At 31.6% G+C, this 19,089-nt stretch overlaps 1 protein-coding gene across 1 annotated transcript; it reads left to right on the forward strand.

Annotated features, from left to right (window-relative positions):
- Positions 1-8,484: 8,484 nt before the first annotated feature.
- On the forward strand, positions 8,485-9,458 carry LOC107866142. Its single transcript, XM_016712318.2, has one exon. It carries the CDS (start codon positions 8,587-8,589, stop codon positions 8,995-8,997), a length of 411 nt encoding a protein of 136 aa, XP_016567804.2. The 5' UTR covers positions 8,485-8,586; the 3' UTR covers positions 8,998-9,458.
- The last annotated feature ends 9,631 nt before the right edge of the window (positions 9,459-19,089 follow it).

A 19,089-nucleotide genomic window follows, 5' to 3' on the forward strand; every position in this document is an offset into this window, starting at 1 on the left:
GAACGCAGGTCAGGAGTATACCGAAGGAAAGCAGTAATCAAGCCCCACTGTACCAATCTCTAGAATAAACTGGCATATGAATCTCCAATTGGTGTGAAGCTATCCCTCGAATTCTGCCTTATTTCATTGTTTAGCTTGGATTGAAAATTAGGCCTAGAAGAGCTTTAGTATGTTTATGGAGTTAGAGGATGACTCTGAGGAGTTGGTGTATGGCAGTGCGAGTAAGATAGGGGCTAAACATGTAGTTGTGTATTATATACCGGATATGGAGGTGGGGGAATGGAGTATAATGGATGTTGGGAGTGATTATATGGAGCTTGGGCATGAACTTGGGCTTGAGCCTGAGGGTAACGACGACGTGGTCTTCTTGACCGTCCCCGCTGTCCAACTATAATAGCAGATGCATCTTTCTCATTCTTCTTTCCCCCAACACATCCTGAGCCCTTTTGAATTGCTTGAGTAGTCACTTTCCCGATCATCGAACCTCAGAAGTGGGTGTATTACAAAACTCACAATACGACAAGTTTTAATTCCATTATCTATCATCTCCCCTATTTTTAGGACCTCAATAAATAGCTTGCCTAATGCAGATAATAAGTGTTGATAATATGTTTCATCCTATTCTTGAATAAACACCTCTACTATCTCACTTTCTTTTATTGGCGGTTTAACCCTAGCAGCCTGTTCACACGATCTAATTGCATATTCCCTAAAACTTTCACTATTCTTCTTCGTGTTAGTTAGGGATTTCTCATCAGGAATCAATTCCATATTGTATTGGAATTTTTGTGTGAATTCATTAGCTAGGTCATCCCAACTATTCCACTTGTTGATGTCTTGGTCAACAAACCATTTCGAAGCTAGACCTGAAAGACTCTTACCGAAATAAGCCATGAGTTATTCTTCCTTCCCTCCAGCGCCCCTTAGTTGGTTACAATAACATCTCAAATGTGCTACGAGATCGTTGTGTCCGTCATACTTCTCAAACTTTGGCATTTTAAAACCAAGAGGGAGATTAACACCTAGAAACATGCACAGATCTTTATATGAGACATGTTTATAACCCCCAAGCCCATGCAAGTTTCTCATGGCTTGTTCTAAGCTCTTCAATTTTTGTGTCATGCCCTCCTGTTCTTCTATCACAACATGTTTCTCAGTGTTAAAAGGAATTTTAAGTGGTTGAGTGAAGCCATATGGACCAGTTGACTTAAATGTGGGTTTGGGAGCATAATGTTGATCACCAGAAATATTCAATATAGGCTCTCTCATAGAGTAGGAAGGCACAACCGGTACATGAACATTAAAAGTAGGAGCTTCAGGTGGGGGTAGAGTTGCAATAAAGATAACTGCAGGTGGAGCTGAGTATGTGGTCGTTTTGTATTGAGGAGCGAGGAGAGGAATATTGGAAGTGTTAGGATAGTGTCACCCCAAAGTAAATCCTGATGCCTGTTGTGGCATGTCAATAAAAATAGGAAATTATGAATGTGACACGAGAGGCAAGCTAGACATATAATCCAGATTATCAGTGGGAACTGGAGGAGAAGGCAACCCGTTAGCCCAAGCTCGGTGCATTTCTATCTTTTGCTGCCTTAATTTTTTAATCTCTTCATTAGCTCCTAAATTCTCATTCCCCGAATGCTCTACCTAATAAGCGACAACAACCTCAGTATTCTTCTTGGCCATAACTTTCTCTGTGACTTGGTGCAATATGGAGGACCAACCAAAATGCTACAAACCAACCACCTTAAACTAATTGAACAAGAGATAACAAATGTGTTAGAGTTCAACATCTTTTTTTTTCAAAATCTCTTATGTTTGTCTTTGAAAATATCACTGAACCCAAGAGGTTCATGAAGTTTTAATACAACATGGCCGATCAAACTCTCTTTATTCTTCTTTTTTTTTTGAAACTTTAAGTAGAAAAGAAAATAACAAATATTCAAAAGAATTGACGAAAATATTTTTTTTAATTTTTCAGTTTTAAACTCCCTATACAAGATGAAACCTATGATTACCAAAGAAAAATCTTTTTGGGTTTTCGATTTTTAATTTCATACGAAAATAAAACTTAAAGCTATTAAAGAAAAATAAATTTTGTGGTTTTCTTTTAAAGTTGTAGATAAAACACCTACTCTAAGTGAAGAGAGAAGAAAATGTTTTTGAATTTGTCTAATAAGATCACCGAACCCTAGAAAGGCTGCATACGTATCTCACTCCTGAAAGAGGAGAATCAGGTATGCGTAGTTCGTTCAGATTATACAATAAAGGATTAAAGAACCTGAACCCTGACTTAAGAGATACAACCAAAGATAGGAAATAAAAAATGCTAATAAAATCTTTTTTGGGTTTTCGATTTGACACTTCACATAAAACTGACACCGATAACTACGAAAGAAATTTTTTTTTTGGTATTTTCGTCATACAAAATGTACAAGCCTTCTACCATTTTTTTTGAATTTTCTTTATAAAATGTTCCTATTAAAAAAAATCTTTTTGAAATTTTTGAATTATGAATGCTTGCTAAAGGAGACAAAGGAAAATCTTTTTGATGGTTTTTTTTTGAGAAAATGAGTGCAAAAGGTAAAAAATATTTTTGAATTGTAGAAAACAAAAGACATAAAAACTCTAAAAACTACGAGACTCCTTTTTTTTTATTCACCTTTTCTCTTTTTCCCTTTTTTCCAAATTTTTTCTTGCCTATATGCTTTCTTTAACTCTAGCACATGCTTTTCTCAAATCAATCCGTCAAATGACCATGTTATCCTCAGAGATGCAAGAATTAGCATGTAAGGATGCTTTAGGGGTGAGTCTCCTACAAAGGACCAAATGGGTCCCGCTAGGTCTCAGTATGATGCAGATAAGTATGACCAAAAGGTTGACCTATGCTAGAGTCCACTAACAAGGTTGTTCGGGGGAGCGTATGGTCGATAATGGTTGTGACAGCTTTTCACCCACTCCATACATCCTATGTCTCCCCCTCCTAAAATAAGGGTGACTCAACTAGAGTTTGTGTACACGATATGTACTCCAGGACTTGTTGCGAAAGAAATGACTTAGGTTATGCAAATGATGACAGATATACAATGGTACGACATAAGAGAAAACTATAAACACGTAGCACGTAGGCACTCAACAATGATAAAATAAACACTAACGATAACACAAACAATGTTTATACACCCATAATGTCAAACTAAGCCTATACAACTCCAAAAATAACCTTGAATTCTGAAAAATACCAAGCGGAGTCATCAGAGCTGTCACACCCCTTTTTTACCAATAAAAGATCATTTTAAGGTTTGATAGGGTTTTTATTATTAAGTGACAAAGATGAAAATTTATTTAAAAAAGGATTATTTACATTTCAAACTCAGAGTCGCTACTTGGCATAAATCCGATGTGCCAAGTCACCTTTGAAAATTCTTTTTCAAAACAGTTTGACTCTATAAACTGATCCACCAATAGAGATTCTGGTTAAGGAATTCTATTGACTGAAAGGAAGGTGTTAGGCACTCCTTGATCTCGTGGTTCGACCACGGTTGCTTCATGAAGTATATCGGCTAGTAGACACTATGAAATGTATAAACCAAACAAAACACAACGAGAAAACAAACAAAGTCAAAATATTGTCCAATTCAATTTATTACAGACCTAAAACAGAAAGGTACTGAAATGTAAACCTACGCCAACCTACACTATTCCTAAACTACTCTCCACCCGATGTCTCGGGCCTTGATCAAGAACCTCCTTTGCATACATGATACTTCAGGGCATTCCCTGGAAAATAAGTACAATTTTCTTGAGGCATCCCCCGGCCAAATGAATACAAAAAATTCAGAAGCGATGAAGTAAAAGCCACTCAACACATTCAAACATTCAACAATCAAAATCCCTATGCTTTGCCTACCCCGAACCTAAAATTTGTCTAATGATTCTCGGCCTAAAATATGATACTATCGGGTGCAAATTAATAGCAAACAACCAATTAATCAAACTATTTTTATTATGAATCAAAATTATCAACATATACACCTTTATTAATTTTCAATTTACCCAATTTCATTCTCAAAATAATTGACTAATTCTTCGACTATCAATTCAATTTCTCACATATAAATCCAGCATCAACCAACACACAACAAAGATTCAAACATGCTAAACACATGAATAATTCATAATCACATAAAAATTAAAGAGAGAGAAGATAGAATTGGACCTTAATGTTACTTTTATTCAATCAACTTGAACCGATTTCAATAGTGATGGGAGCCTTAGTAATCAATGAACCTCGAATAGACTCGAATCGACCATTCTCGAACTCGAACTCTCCAATCAAACAAACCCCCAAAATCTGAACTAAATTGACTCGATTGACCCACTTCTAATTTCTTATCTTCTTTCGGTGGGGATTTAATTGGAATTGACTAAGACGGCTCGGGTTTTATGGATACCATCGCTGACTTATGATTTTTAGCAAGATTCGAACTGAACATGGGGTCGGGAGTGGTGGTCTCAGAGATGTTTGGTCACCGGAAGAGATGGCGATTCCGGTGAAAACTTTGCCGGAACAAGCAATTCTCCATTATTCTGTTCAGCTCTCTATTTTTCTCTGATTTTTCCTCAATTCCAATTACCAATTCTTCACTGATTTCATTTTTCTATCACTCTCTCTATTTTTACCTCCATTCTCTCGATCTCTCTATTTTCTACTCTCAATTCTCTTCTCTGTTCCTCTCTCTTTCTCTATGGTTTATATATATCAGTGTACGTGTGTGTCGATATGGTGAGGATTAGTGATGTGTTATGTGTATCGTATATTATATTTTGCGGGGTGTGTGCATATTGTTATATGTGTATATATTGCTCCCCCCTCTACAGTGAGATGCCTTTGTTGTTAAAAGGAAGACCAAAATATGAATAGAGGTAGGGATAGGGGTAGAGGTATATGCTAGGGGGTGGGGGTATGGGTGTGAGGTGTCAAAATTAGTTAGAGGGGTTGTTATTTTTGTTGTGAGTTTTTATTTATATTCTTGTAGGGGAAATATTATATGGGTGAGGGTGTATGATAAGGTGAGGTAAAAATGGAATAAATTGGGTTTTCAGGGGGAGATAAAATTGCGTGTCTACAGGACCTTTATAATTGGATTATTTAAAAAAAACTAATCTTTGTCTTGAATTTCTAAGGTAACTCTTATTTTGGGATGAAGGAAGTATCAAAACTTTTCGGACTCTTATACAATCTTACATGAGTTATAAATCATAGTTCATAAACAACATATCAAAATATTGTAAGCTGTCAAATTAATAAATTATATATTTTTATATTTTTATAAATAAATATACAATAAAGATTCATTGATCTGACAAATTAATAATTGTAGCAATTAACTATTCTTTGATGACAATATTTTTACTTCAAATATGGGTCTATTTTTATACAATTTAAAATTATAGACTTTTTTTTTTTTTGAAAAATATAAACTTATGGACCAATATTTATATTAAAAAATTTAAATCATCCAATTTTGTGCCAACAATAAGATAATATAAAATATACAATGTTATACAATATGATCAGACATAAAATATTATAAATAGGCTAAATACATCATCAGGCCCTTCAACTTGACACAAACTTTCACTTTTGCACCTAAAATAGACAACGTTCATTTTAAATACATAAACCAACTACAAACTGTGTCACTTTGGCACTTTTTTGCATCAGATCTAGTGCATGAGGTGCACTCGCTCCAATGTTGATTAAACGGTCAATTAATTTGTGTCAACTCATTTAAATTGTCATATCAATATATAAACCCACAATTCTTATTTAAAAAAAAAAATCATCTTCATTTTCCCCACCCAACCTGCCTTCTTTAACCTCCATTAATGGTGGTTGATTTTTTCAAAGTATCCAGTAGCAATCTCAGTCCATTTCATTACAAACTTCTACAAATTTTTACAATGTGATATTGATATACACAGATGATTTTTAGGTCTAATTTTTTTTATTTCAATTAATCCTTCTCAAAATTTTGTATATAAATCATCGGGGTCAATTCAGAAGAAGAATTTGCAGCCATGGCATCGCCAGAATCTTTTTGGTGTCGCCGAAATCTCTTTTCTTGTGCTTTACTTACATATTTGTGCCTTAATTTTTTAGAAATGAAAAATTAATTAACAAAAAAACATGAGCACTGTTGGAAAGTTTTAGACAAATTTTTATTTTCTTTAGTTTTTAGATGATATTGTTAGAAGTGATATAACAAAAATATTCAAATAAATTACTCTCTAAGAGATAGAGGGGATTTTAGAGTACCATTAAAGGTGTTTGAGCTTGAAAAATGATAGAAGAGTGTGGATTGAAAAACTAGGAGAAAAGATGATAAAATTAAATAAAAATGGACTAAAATAACGCTATCACGCGCCAAAAGCGAGTGTTCTACACTCACTTTACCATGTCAGCGAATGGTGCCAAAGTGACACAGTCCACTTTAGGTGCTTAAAATGAACAACGTCCACTTTAGGTGACAAAGTGAAATATGGTGCCAAGTTGATGAGCCTGGTGATGTATTCCGATGGTTTGAGAGTTCTGGTACTGATTATGGTTGTTCTGGGAGTTGTGGTTCCTCTTAGTTTTGATTCGAGTGGGTCATCTGATCATGAGCTCTATTTTATATGATGTGTGTGGCCTCTTATTATTACGCACTATTTTCGGTTCAAATCCAGCATATGACCTCTTGTTATTATCCATCACTACCGGTTCAAGCCCGGGGTTTGGCCTTTTGTTACTACCCATTGTTGTCAGTTAGAGCTTGGTGCACATCTGGATTGCTACTATGATTTCATGGGATTGATTTAGTTATGGATTATTTACTCTTTTTTTAAATTACTTTTTGTGTGTCCCACCGGCTTATGTGGACAAAATTGGGTTAGTTGTCTTCTCCAGTATGTCTGACGGGCTTATAGGCTCCAGTTAGGTTATGTTTGATTTGTCTTTTATTACTGTGTTTTATCTTTTTGTATTGCTTTTACTATTCCTTTATTGCATTTGCGTAGCTCAATAGTTGTTTACCTTTCTATCCTTATTTATTATTGACTTAGACTACACCCTCATATTTTAGTTATACTTTTCCTGTATTGAGCTCAGTTGGTCAATGATGCCTACTGAGTACTTGTTGCTTTGGTACTTATACTATACTTCTGCATCTTTACCCTAATGCAGATCTTTGTACTAGCAGCCGATATTGACGTGATTCTTGTTTTCTAGTACTGATCCGGAGTAGGGTGAGCTTGCTATCGTTTAAGGCTGATCATCCTCTATCTATTCCAGGTTAATGTTTTGTACTCGAAATTGCTTGTGTATATTATGTATATTTTGGATTCTATCTAATACTCTGGATATCTTTTAATTGAGACTCTAGTACCGACCTTACCAGGTCTTGGGAGAGATTCGTTTGTATATTTTAGTCTTTTTCCTTCTCTCATTTTGACATACTTAATATGTTTCCTTTCTGTTTTTGGCTTATTATTACTACTGTTATCATTATATGTAGTCTTTTCTAGTTTCTGCCCATTAGCCTTTTACCTATCGTTTCGGATTATGACTTGGCTTGCCTATTGGTAGAATAAGGTAGGCGTCATTATGACTTGAGAAATTGGATCATGACAAAGAAGAAAAAGAAGAAAGACTGAAAGTAGCAAAGGAAAAAGATAGAAGAAGAAGGACGGGGAAGAAAGAAGAATAAAGAAGAAGCAATTAATGGTTGAAGTAGAAGGAAGAAGAAGAAGGCCAAATGTCCATTTCAAGTAATTTTGAAAGAATTTGGCTAATTTTCTTGCAAATAAGATGACCAAGTGATCATTTTCCATAATTATCCCTAAATTAAATATAGCCGATGAACATATAATAAATATATAATTATATATAATCAATATATATTTTTATACTCCCATCGGTCCTAAATAAGTGATATTTTAATTTTTTTTTATTTTATTCCTAAATAAATGATCTTTTAGATAATCAAGAAGACATTAATAATATTTTTTCAATTTTATCTTTCTTTAAATAAAGAGATTTTATTTACATAACCAAAAAACTATGTAAGAGTTACACGTATTTATTAAGGATAAGTTAGTAAAAATATTTTATATTTTTTAGGAATGAGTAACCTTTTAAAAAGTGTACCCAAGTTATTTAAAAATGGTGGGAGTATATATGGACTAACTTGGAGAACAGAAGAATCTGAATCTAACTCTATCAATAAACAGTAATTGGTATTTGAAGTTCCCCTCTTAACAAAGCAACAAAATATGCCATCGTGTAGTAAAGGATGTCAAGAATATCTTTTCATGGTTCTCTTTGTACAAGAATAAGTGTTCCTCCTTTTTATAAATTAAACCAAGATTCATATCTTAGAATGCAACCATCCAACATGTGTTCTCCAAGTTAATTACTTTATCTTAAATCTTCCTTTGTCTTCACTCAAAGAACACACAAGATTCTATCGTGAAGTCCTCACCAAGCCCATTAATTAGCCAGCATATAATTCCCACCTTGTTCCAATCAAAATCAAACCCAACAAAATGTCTCAGCAACAGCAGCCAGTTGAGGGTTTTCCTAATGATATGCCTGTTCAGCCTAAAAATAGCCCAATTAGTCAACCTTCTTCGCATTCAAACGGATCATTTGGCACAGTTTTCATTATTCTTGCTGTTGTTTTGGTTATATCTGTTCTTTCTTGCTTAATTGGACGCATTTGCAACAAAAGAAGCCACGGTTTAGGTCATCATTACCCATCAAAACAGATAGAAGCTAAACAGGGCCACGACATCCATCCTAACCAAGGTCATGACATAGAATTTGGTATTGATAAGAGAATTCCAACATCTAAAGTGGCTACATCAAATGGAGATACAAATACTCCCACCTATTCTATGCCATCTGACAATGGACATCAAGGTAACCGAGGTGTGAGGTTCGCCGAAGATCATTAAACTTTACGTACCCCTGCTCCATGAAAATCAGAAAAGGTTCATAAAGGATGTCCAATTGCTGACTGATGCAAGTGATAGCTAATGCGAATGGGGTTGTATACAAAAACATTTCCAGTTCATCAACTATTAGGATAATTAAGTTATATTTGGTTACACAAACATAATTACGCATAGTTGGATTAAATTTTTAGAATAAAAGTTATGCGCGCGCACATATAGTTAGACCACTTTATAGTGTTATCTCGTTATAACGGTATTTCATTATAACGATCTAATTTTCATTTTAATTGATTTTTCATGTTATATTTAACTTCTCTATAACGGTAATGACGTTTATTATAACGGTACACTCTTTGTAAAATTACTTCTTTATGACAACATACTCCAATATTATGTAGGCATATCAGTACTAAAAAAATGAGGATTTCCGACCACAGATTGTGGTCGGAAAATATTGACCACATGTGGTCGATTTTTTATTTTTTTTAAAATTTTAAAATAATCATTTCAATAACTTTTATATTAATTAATCTTTTTTTACAAATAAAAACGTAAAAAAAAAAAACCCAACTACAAGTGGTCGGTTTATAATTAAAAAAAGAAAAAGAAAATAATTTTAAAAAACTGATCACTTGTGGTAATTTAAAAAAACCGACCACTTATGGTCGGTTTTAATTAAAATAAAAAGAAAATAATTTTAAAAAGCCGACCACTTGTGGTTGGTTTTTAGTTAAAATAAAAAAAGAAAATACTTTTAAAAAACCGACCACTTGTGGTCAGTTTTTAATTAAAATAAAAAAAAATAATTTTAAAAAAAGACCAAAAAAAGAAAATAATTTTAAAAAATCGACCACTTCTGGTTGATTTTTAATTAAAATAAAAGGAAAATAATTTTTAAAAATTGACCACTTGTAGTCAGTTTTTAATTAAAATAAAAAGAAAATAATTTTAAAAAACTGACCACTTATGGTCGATTTTTAATTAAAATAAAAAAAGAAAATAATTTTAAAAAAACGACCACTTGTGTACTGTAACAATGGTAACTGATTTTCGAAAAAAATCAGTTAAATTACTAACTTTTGTGCATTGTAGTTGATTAAGTAGTTAACTTCCAGATTCTTCTATACACTACTATATCTATATGTTAAACACAGAATATAAAGCAAGATTGCAAGATTTAATCAATGTGAAATCTCTACTCTTCTTCTTCTCAGTATCTTCTCTTCTTCTTCTTTTTTCCCTCCATATTAACAGAGTTCATAATTTAAGAACTTTGATTCTTCTCATGGTATCGGAGAAATCGATTCTGAAATCTCCAGTTCAAATTGTTCATCTTCAATAGTTAATTTTTGCTTCCAAGTCTACAAATGGTGAAAAATAAATCAGTTTCAAGAATCTTAAAAAATCAGTTCACAACAATGGTGTTGCCTTCTAACAGTGTTGAGGAATTGGCAAGTTCAGCAACTGCTACAACTGGATTCCAAAATCCTATGGGGATTGACTATAATCACCCATTACATATGCATCCTTCAGATGTAAGTGATTTGCAGATTATTTCCTTTCAGTAAATTGAAATTGAAAACTTTTCTATGTGATTTCGATCCATGAGATTATCATTGTTAGGAAGAAATAAGTTCGGTTTGGTAGATGACACGTGTTCTAAAGATAAATTTTCTACTAAAATGGGTAACCACAGGGAGAGAGTGAATGTTATAGTTCTTTCTTGGATTATGAGTGCAGTGGCTAAAAGTTTGCTTAGAGGAATCATGTATGCAATCAGTGCATAAATAGTTTGGAGTGATCTCTGTGAAAGGTTTAACAAGATTGATGGTTCAATAACCTTCAATCATCACAAGTAAATCGCTACTATGTCACAAGGAACAACTTATGTATCCCTTTATTATTCAAGATTGAAAGATCTTTGGGAAGAATTTGAGGCTTTAGTGCCTATACCTGTTGTAACTGTGAAACTTCAAAGGATTATGTTGCTCATCTTCAAAAATAGAAGTTGTTTCAATTCTTGGTGGGGATAAATGAGTCTTATGGCCAAGCAAGAAGACAGATACTGCTTATGAGTCCACTAGCATCCGTTAACCAAGCATATGCTATGGTAATCAGTTATGAAAGTCAAAGGTCTGTAGGTTCTATTGCTGCAATTCTTTATTCTGATCCAATATCTATAGGGTATGAGTGTGCTATGTTTACAAAAGGAACGAGTCTATTGTGTATCTTAAAGAAAATGAGGTGGCAATGTTCATCAGAATTGGAGGACAATAAACCAAAAATTCAAGAAGAATCAATATCTTTATTGTGAAGTATGCAAATTCAGGGGTCACACAAGGGAGAATTTCTAGAAGGTGATTGGTAATCCTATTGATTTCAAGCTCAAGAAGATATTTAAAACTAATGCAAGTGCAAATACAGTGCAATTTTAGGATAGAGAATGCAGGTCAAGGATATGTTCAAGACACTATAACTCACTCAGCACTTACTCAAGATGTTATCACAAGTAGGGCTACACCTTGTTTCAACTCTGTGATGGTAGGATCTGTACCTCAGACAAGTCCATGCATCTTCACTAGTGAGCAATATTCTCAAATTCTACACTACTACTAAATAAGGAAGACAAAGCTAAGTACTTAGTTCATGCTGCAGGTAGAGTCACTAGGCTCCACCAATAAGGATCAGCGGATTATAGACACGGGTGCAACCAGCCACTTGGTTGTTGATCTTTGTGTTTTAATTAAGTCCTCTATAACTAATATTAACATTCCAAATAGGGTAATACTTGATAAATGGTAATGTATCTTTGGTAACTCGTGTTAGTTCAAGTAATCTATTTTGAAATGACATAATCACAAATGTCTTTCACATAGCTCAATTTAAATTCAATTTACTGTCAGTATCAAAACTCACTAAAGAGTTACATTGTCTTGTTGTTTTTTATCCTGATTTTTATGTGTTTCAAGATCCTTACAATGGAAAGATGAAGGGGATTGGTAGAGAATCTGATGAACTTTATCTCTTTGCCAGCACTACTACTTTGAATGATTTCTCTAAAGATAATGTGACGATTGCTCAAAGACCTGATACATTTACTGATTGAGTTACTAAGAGCCCATTTGGGATTGCTGTTACTAGGGGTGGCGAACGGGCGGATTGGATTAGATTTGGATGAGTTAAATATGGATCGAGTAAAAATGGTTTGGATTACAATCCGCCCATATAAATATGGGTAAATATCAATTTGGTCAAATATGGATTGGGTAAAAATGGTTTCAACCCACTTTAACTCCTAAAGTCAAAAATTTAAAACTTCTATATCATATCAACTCAACTTTTTTTTCCGTTTGTTTTTTTTTTAGTTTTTATTCTCTCTCTTCTATATGTAGCCTCTAGTTTTATTATTTTATTTTTTCATTTCTTTTTTTTTCTCTCTTCTATCTCTGCCCTTTGCTTCTCTTTCTTTTTTCTTTTTTTTTCTTTTCCTTTTTAGTCTCCTTTTTTTCTATTTTTTTATTTTGTTTTGTTTTTACTTCTTTCTCATTTTTTCTTTTTGGGTTGTATTTTATGTTTTATATTTTTTTTATTTTCGAAGAACATGGTTAAACCGAGTACAAATTATGGATGATGACTAAAATATCATAACCATTCAGTATATTTGTATTTACCATCATTTTTTTTCTTTTTTCTTTTCTCCTTTTTCATTATTTTTTTCTTTTTAATTTTTTTGTATTTTTTTTCAATTTTTTCTTTACGCTTTTTTCTCTCTTCTATATCTAACTTCTACCTCTCTTTCTTTTTTTATTTTTTTTATTTTTTTTCTATTTTTGGTTTTTTTTTTATGATAACGAAATTACCCTAAACGCATATTGATTTATATTCCCTCAACATTTATAATGTGCGTAAGTACACTCAAGTGGACTCTACTTAATGGACAGATACAAAGATAGTATCCTGAAAGATCTTGGAATTACATTCGTCAAACCAAATATCATTAGCAGTCAAAAGAAGTAAACAAATCAAGGTTTCTACATACTTCCTGCCTTGCGTGACCCTAAGCTCTTGTACAAATACAAATGTTACATTTGTATCATATGATACATGTTTATACAACTTGAACCATACGCATACTAATGATACTTGTTTATATACAAATATAATTGATAAATTTGATATACAAATACTAATGACACATTTTCATTGAATAATACATTGTATATTTATATATTTTAGTCTTGAAAAAATACAATTAATTCATACACTTATTTGTATATAAATAAAAATGATAAATTGTACATATTGACAACTAATTAAAAGCTATTCAAATACAAATAATAAAATTATTTAAAATATATAGTACGATACAAATAAATTTAAAGTGAAAAAAATTAAAATATAAAATACAATGAAAAAAAAAAGATGAGGAAAAAAAAAAAAAAAAAAAAAAGAAAAAAAAAGAAAAAAAAATGAAAAAGAAATAAATTGATGAAATAGAAGAAAGAAAAGAGTGTAAGAAACGAGTAAAAACTAAGTGAAAAAAAAATAAAAAAATGAAAAAGAAAAAAAAATAAATTAAAGAAAAAAAGAAAGAAAAAATAGTAAATTAAAGGAAAAAATAAAGAAAAAAATGGAAAAGAAAAAAAAAAGAGAAATAAAAGATAAAAATAATAATAACAAAGGAGTGAGACTATGGATTATATTTAATTGAAAAGACATGCTATAAATTGTACAGGCTAAATGGAATAATTAGAAGCTTAAATTAATTAACTCATGTAGGTCTCAAGCCAATATGAATGATTAAATAAGAATTAGAAAGGGGAAAACGAGAAAAAAATATAAAGAAAAAAAATAGATGAAAAAATGAGAAAGAAAAAATAAATTATAAGAAACGAGTAAAAAATGAAAAAGTAAAAAAGTAAATTAAAGGAAAAAAGAAAGAAAAAAAAGAAACTAGAAAAGAAAAAAAATGAAATTTTAAACAGAGGTGGGTGATCTCTCTGTTTAAATGGGTACCCATATTTTACTCATTTTGTCCATATTTTTATGAGCTTTTAAAATGAGTTGAAGTCCATGTTTACCCATTTGAAATATGAGTGATCCAATTCAATAAATATGGGTTAATGGACTCTTTTCATAAATATGGGCTGAAATTGCCAGCCCTAGTTGTTACAAAACTACTTATTTGAGAAGCACTTTTATAAAATGGGTTTTCAGAGAAGTACTTTTAAAAAAAAAAACAGTTTATATTTGGTAAATTCATTTGAAAAGTACTTTTGATAATCAAAATGTGTTTAGATAATCTTTTTCAAGAAGTGCTTTTTTGAGTCAAATGGCCAAAAAGGACATGTCTCAATAAACTTTTATTACTAAAATCAATTTATAGAGAAAAATTATTTTAAATATCTATTATAATATTTTTAATTAAAATTTTTTAATTTAATTAACAAGTACATACTCTAAAATTTTCAATCAATATTTATATACATAAATACATTAAAAAAATTAAATACTAATATATTACTTAAATAATTTAAATATTACTAAAAACATAAAACAAAAATGAACACAGAAGTTATTTCATAAAGTATATGTATACATGTGAAATATTATTTGTATTTATAGATGAAGGAGAAGGTGTGCAATACGATAAACTTGTTGAATGAATAGAAGGTTTGGAGAAAAGGTCCAAAAAAAAATAAATTAGAATCTATCTTTTTTTTGTTACCTTATTTTTGGAATCCATTTTAGTGTGTCAAATTTACTAAAAGTTAGCAAACACTATATTCATGCTTACAGAAATCTAAATGAGATAATATTTGTTATTTGTTGCCTTTTCTTTTGGATAAGTTTTTAGCATTTCAATTCTAAAACTAAGTAACCAAATTCATATACGTGTACTACTTGATGACAACTATTTAAAATAAAATTCTATCTGTTATGTGTTATCTTTTTTAATACATTTTTACGGTGTTAAAATTTACTAAGAATAAGCAGTCATCATATTCATATATATACTCACTATTTTAACAAATATGTTACTTTTCATTAATTATTTATTTAAAATTAAATATTTGAGAAAAAATTTTTTATGTGATGTCAAAATATAATCTTGTAACGTGATTCATCTATCAATTGTTATGATTAATAATAATAAAAATAATTTATATATTCTTTAGTCATCATCATCAATGATATTTTCAAATTTATTTAAAGAAAATGAGTAAAACTAAAATAATAATATATAAATTATAAAGAATTATGACGTATATATGAATATATATCTGTATATATATGTATGTATGTATGTATATGTATATTTGTGTGTGATAGAAATATTTTTGTCATAAAAAAATAATTTTCTGCTTCTACTTTTGCTTATTTTGAGAAGCAGAAATTTTCTGTTTCTTCCCAGAAGCAGAAAAACTGCTTCTGCTTATTTTTAAAAGCACTTTTGTAAGTTTACCAAACACTTTTATTTTTAAACAAAGTATTTTTTTCTTAAAATAAGTGCTTATTTTGGGGAATAAGCAATCTCAAACATGCTATAAATCTATCTGTGATTCTGCTATTGATAGTGTCAACTTATACATAGTTTTATGACATAAAAGACTAGGACATGTTTTAACTGATGTACTCAAGCAAATTTTGCCTATAGATAGTAACATCATAGTCAATAAAATCACTGACTGTGTAGTTTGTCTTTGTGCCAAACAAGTCAGATGTTAAGTATCCCACATCGAAAGAGGAAAGGATCCTTGGTCTCCTTATAAGGCTTGGGCAATCCTCCTCCTCATGAGCTAGCTTTTGGGGTGTGAGTTAGGCCCAAGACCAATTTTTACATTGTATCAAAGTCAGGTTCATCCCAATTGTTCACTGATGGTGGCCCCCCATATGTCCATGCTTCAGTTAGCCTGGGCATGCGGGGGAGTGTTAAGTATCCCACATCGGAAGAGGAAAGGGTCCTTCGTCTCCTTATAAGGCTTGGGAAATCCTCCTCCTCATGAGCTAGCTTTTGAGGTTGAGTTAGGCCTAAGGTCCATTTCTTTATCATCAGACTTTCTTTTTCTTCTACATGTATTAAGACATCTACTACTTTTGAATTGCTACACATGGATGTATAGGGACCCTATAAAGTTTCCACATTTGAAGGAAATAAATACCTTTTGACAATTATTGATGACTACTCTACAGTGACTTGGATTTATCTTCTTAAGCTCAAGTCTGATGTGTGTATATTAATATCTCACTTTGTTCAATTTGTTAAGACTCAATTTGATAAAAATATTAAAATCATTAGGTTTGATAATGGAACTAAATTTGTTAACTTGGTATGTAATACGTTGTTCACAAATTTAGGCATTATTCATTAGACTTTATGTGCTTATAGTCCTCAACAAAATAGAGTGGTTGGAAGAAAATACAGACATATTTCAAAAATCACTAGGGGCATAAAGTTTCAAGTTCCAATACCTATTAAATTGTAGGGTATATGTGTTAAAGTAGTTGTGTACATTATCGGTAGGCTTCCAACAGTTGTGCTAGATCATATATCTCTATATGAGAATTATATGGAAAATGTACTAGTTATTAGTCATATGAGAACTCTAGATTGCTTATGTCATGCCAAGATTGTTCAACAATCAGATAAACCATAATCTAGAATAAGAGACTAAATTTTAATGGGCTATTCTGAAACTCAAAAAGGTTATTTGTTGTATAATCATGCTAATAGAGTGTTCTTTATTAACACAGATGTCAGCTTTAGAGAAGAAGTATTCCATTTAAAAGCAAGAGATCCTAAAACCTAATAGTTAACTACTAGTAAACTTAATGAGACATTGGTTAATTGGTTAGACATAGAATTAGAAAACATGATGCTTTCAGATGATACACCTATTGATCAAATACAACAAGATCCTATTGATCACTTGATATAAGAAGAACCTGCACAGGTGTAAATTGATCGGTCTCCAATTCAAAACATACCTCAACAACAAGTTGAGCAACAGGTACAAGTGGTTGCCAAAAGGACATGGCTCAAGGATTTTGTTGATACTACAGTGAGAATAATCTTTACTATTACTGCTCAAAGCATTGGTTCATCCATCAAATGGATGTCTACAATGCATTCCTACAAGGTGATCTATATATAAAAATTTATATGGATCTACCATAGGGATTTTAGAGCTAAGTTGAGAAGAAACTAGTGCATAGACTCATGAAATTCTTGTATGGTCTTAAACAGGCTCCTAGACAGTGGAATGTCAATTTATCTGAAGCCTAGATCAGTATGGGGTTCAAAAAAAGTCAAGTTAATCATTATTTATACACAAAACAAACTAGTGAAGGTATTACTATTGTTTTAATCTATGTGGATGACATGTTAATCACAGGTGATTCTCTAAGATTAAATAAAGATACTAAAGGAAAATTGCAACAAACCTTCAATATAAAAGACCTTAGTGAGCTCAAATATTTCTTGGGAATAGAGTTTGCAAGATCAAAGGAAGGTATTCTAACGCATCAAAGAAAATATACATTAGAACTTGTGCCTAAATTAGGACTTGGGGCAGCTAAACCAGCTACTATACCTATTGATACCAACATCAAGCTTACAACTAAATAATACGATGATTCTGTCTACAAAAAGTAGCATGATTTAATGATCCACCAGTAAATATTCATGGTTATCAGAGGCTCATAGGGAAACTATTGTATCTAATAATAACCAGACCTAACATCTCTTATAGTGTTCAAACAAGTAGTCAATTTTTACTGCAATTAAAAAACTCACACATGTATGCAACTATTAAATTAGTCAAGCAAATTAGGAAGAAATCAGGACAAAGAGTGTTAATGTCAAGTCAACAAAAGTTGAAGCTTCATCCTACTGTGATGCAGATTAGGCATCATGTCCATTCCCAAGGAGATTTGTAACTGGATATTTGTGAAGTTAGGATGGTCTATTATATCTTAGGAATCAAATAAACAAAACACTATCTCCAGAATTTTAGCTGAAGCCAAATGCAGGATCATTGCTGCAACTGTGGTTGAACTAGTCTGGTTACTAGGACTGTGAAAAGAAATTAGCATTGATGTTAAAAAACCAGCTAAGATCTACAGTGATAGAAAGTAGTCTATTCAAATTGCATCCAACCCAATATATTATGAAAGGACTAAGCATATTGAAATAGATTGCTATTTTATAAAGGAGAAACTCAATCAAGGGCTAGTGACAGACAACTATATACCTACCAAAGATCAGCCTATTGATTTGGAAACTAAGGCAACTCAATAGGGTATAACATAAAAATCTTTTGCCTAAGTTATGTATCCTTAATCTACTTGGGATTACCTAGCTTGAGGGGGAGTGTTAAAAAAAGGAGGATCAACTCAATTTTGTGAAAATACTATTGAAACAGTGATAACTGATTTTTAGAAAAACTAGTTAAATAACTAATTTCTATGTATTGTAGGTGATTAAGTTAGTTAAGTGGTTAGCATCTATATTCTTGTATACAATACTATATAGATGTTAAAAACACAATATAAAGAAAGATTGCAAGATTCAATCAATGTGAAATCTCTCTACTCTTCTTCTTTATATCTTCTCTTCTTCTTCTTTTTCTTTCCCGTCATGTTTTCAGAGTCCATAATGCAAGAACTCTAATTCTGCTTATCTTGAAGTCGACAATTTTGAAGTTAACCCTTCTAAATTTCTTTTCATTTGACTTTTACTACTGTATACTCCCTATCCTTACAAAGTTTAAGAAAGATGGGAAGGTTTTTGAAATCTGTGGTTTAAAAATTTTATGTGTCTATAAGTTATCTAATCAAGGATGAAATTGATATTTTAACAGTTAAGTTATTAGTAAACATAAGAATATGTCATGAACTAACTAATAAAGAACGTGTATCACTGATGTGTCATAATTTCATGAAACTTTTGATGCTTAAACTAAGGAAATTATGCAAGTACTTAGGTCTTTTTGTTAGATGTGATATGTTTTTATGTTAGTTTTGTAGGTAAACGGGGTTTGGAGCAGAGTAGGGGAAAAAATATGAAGTGTAGATGAAAGGCTACATGCG

Source organism: Capsicum annuum, chromosome 3 (genome assembly GCF_002878395.1).
Source record: "Capsicum annuum cultivar UCD-10X-F1 chromosome 3, UCD10Xv1.1, whole genome shotgun sequence".
Taxonomy (NCBI): Eukaryota; Viridiplantae; Streptophyta; class Magnoliopsida; order Solanales; family Solanaceae; genus Capsicum; species Capsicum annuum.

Coding starts and splice junctions, on each gene's coding strand:
- LOC107866142 (XM_016712318.2), top strand. CDS start 8,587: ATGTCTCAGCAACAGCAGCCAGTTGAGGGTTTTCCTAATGATATGCCT.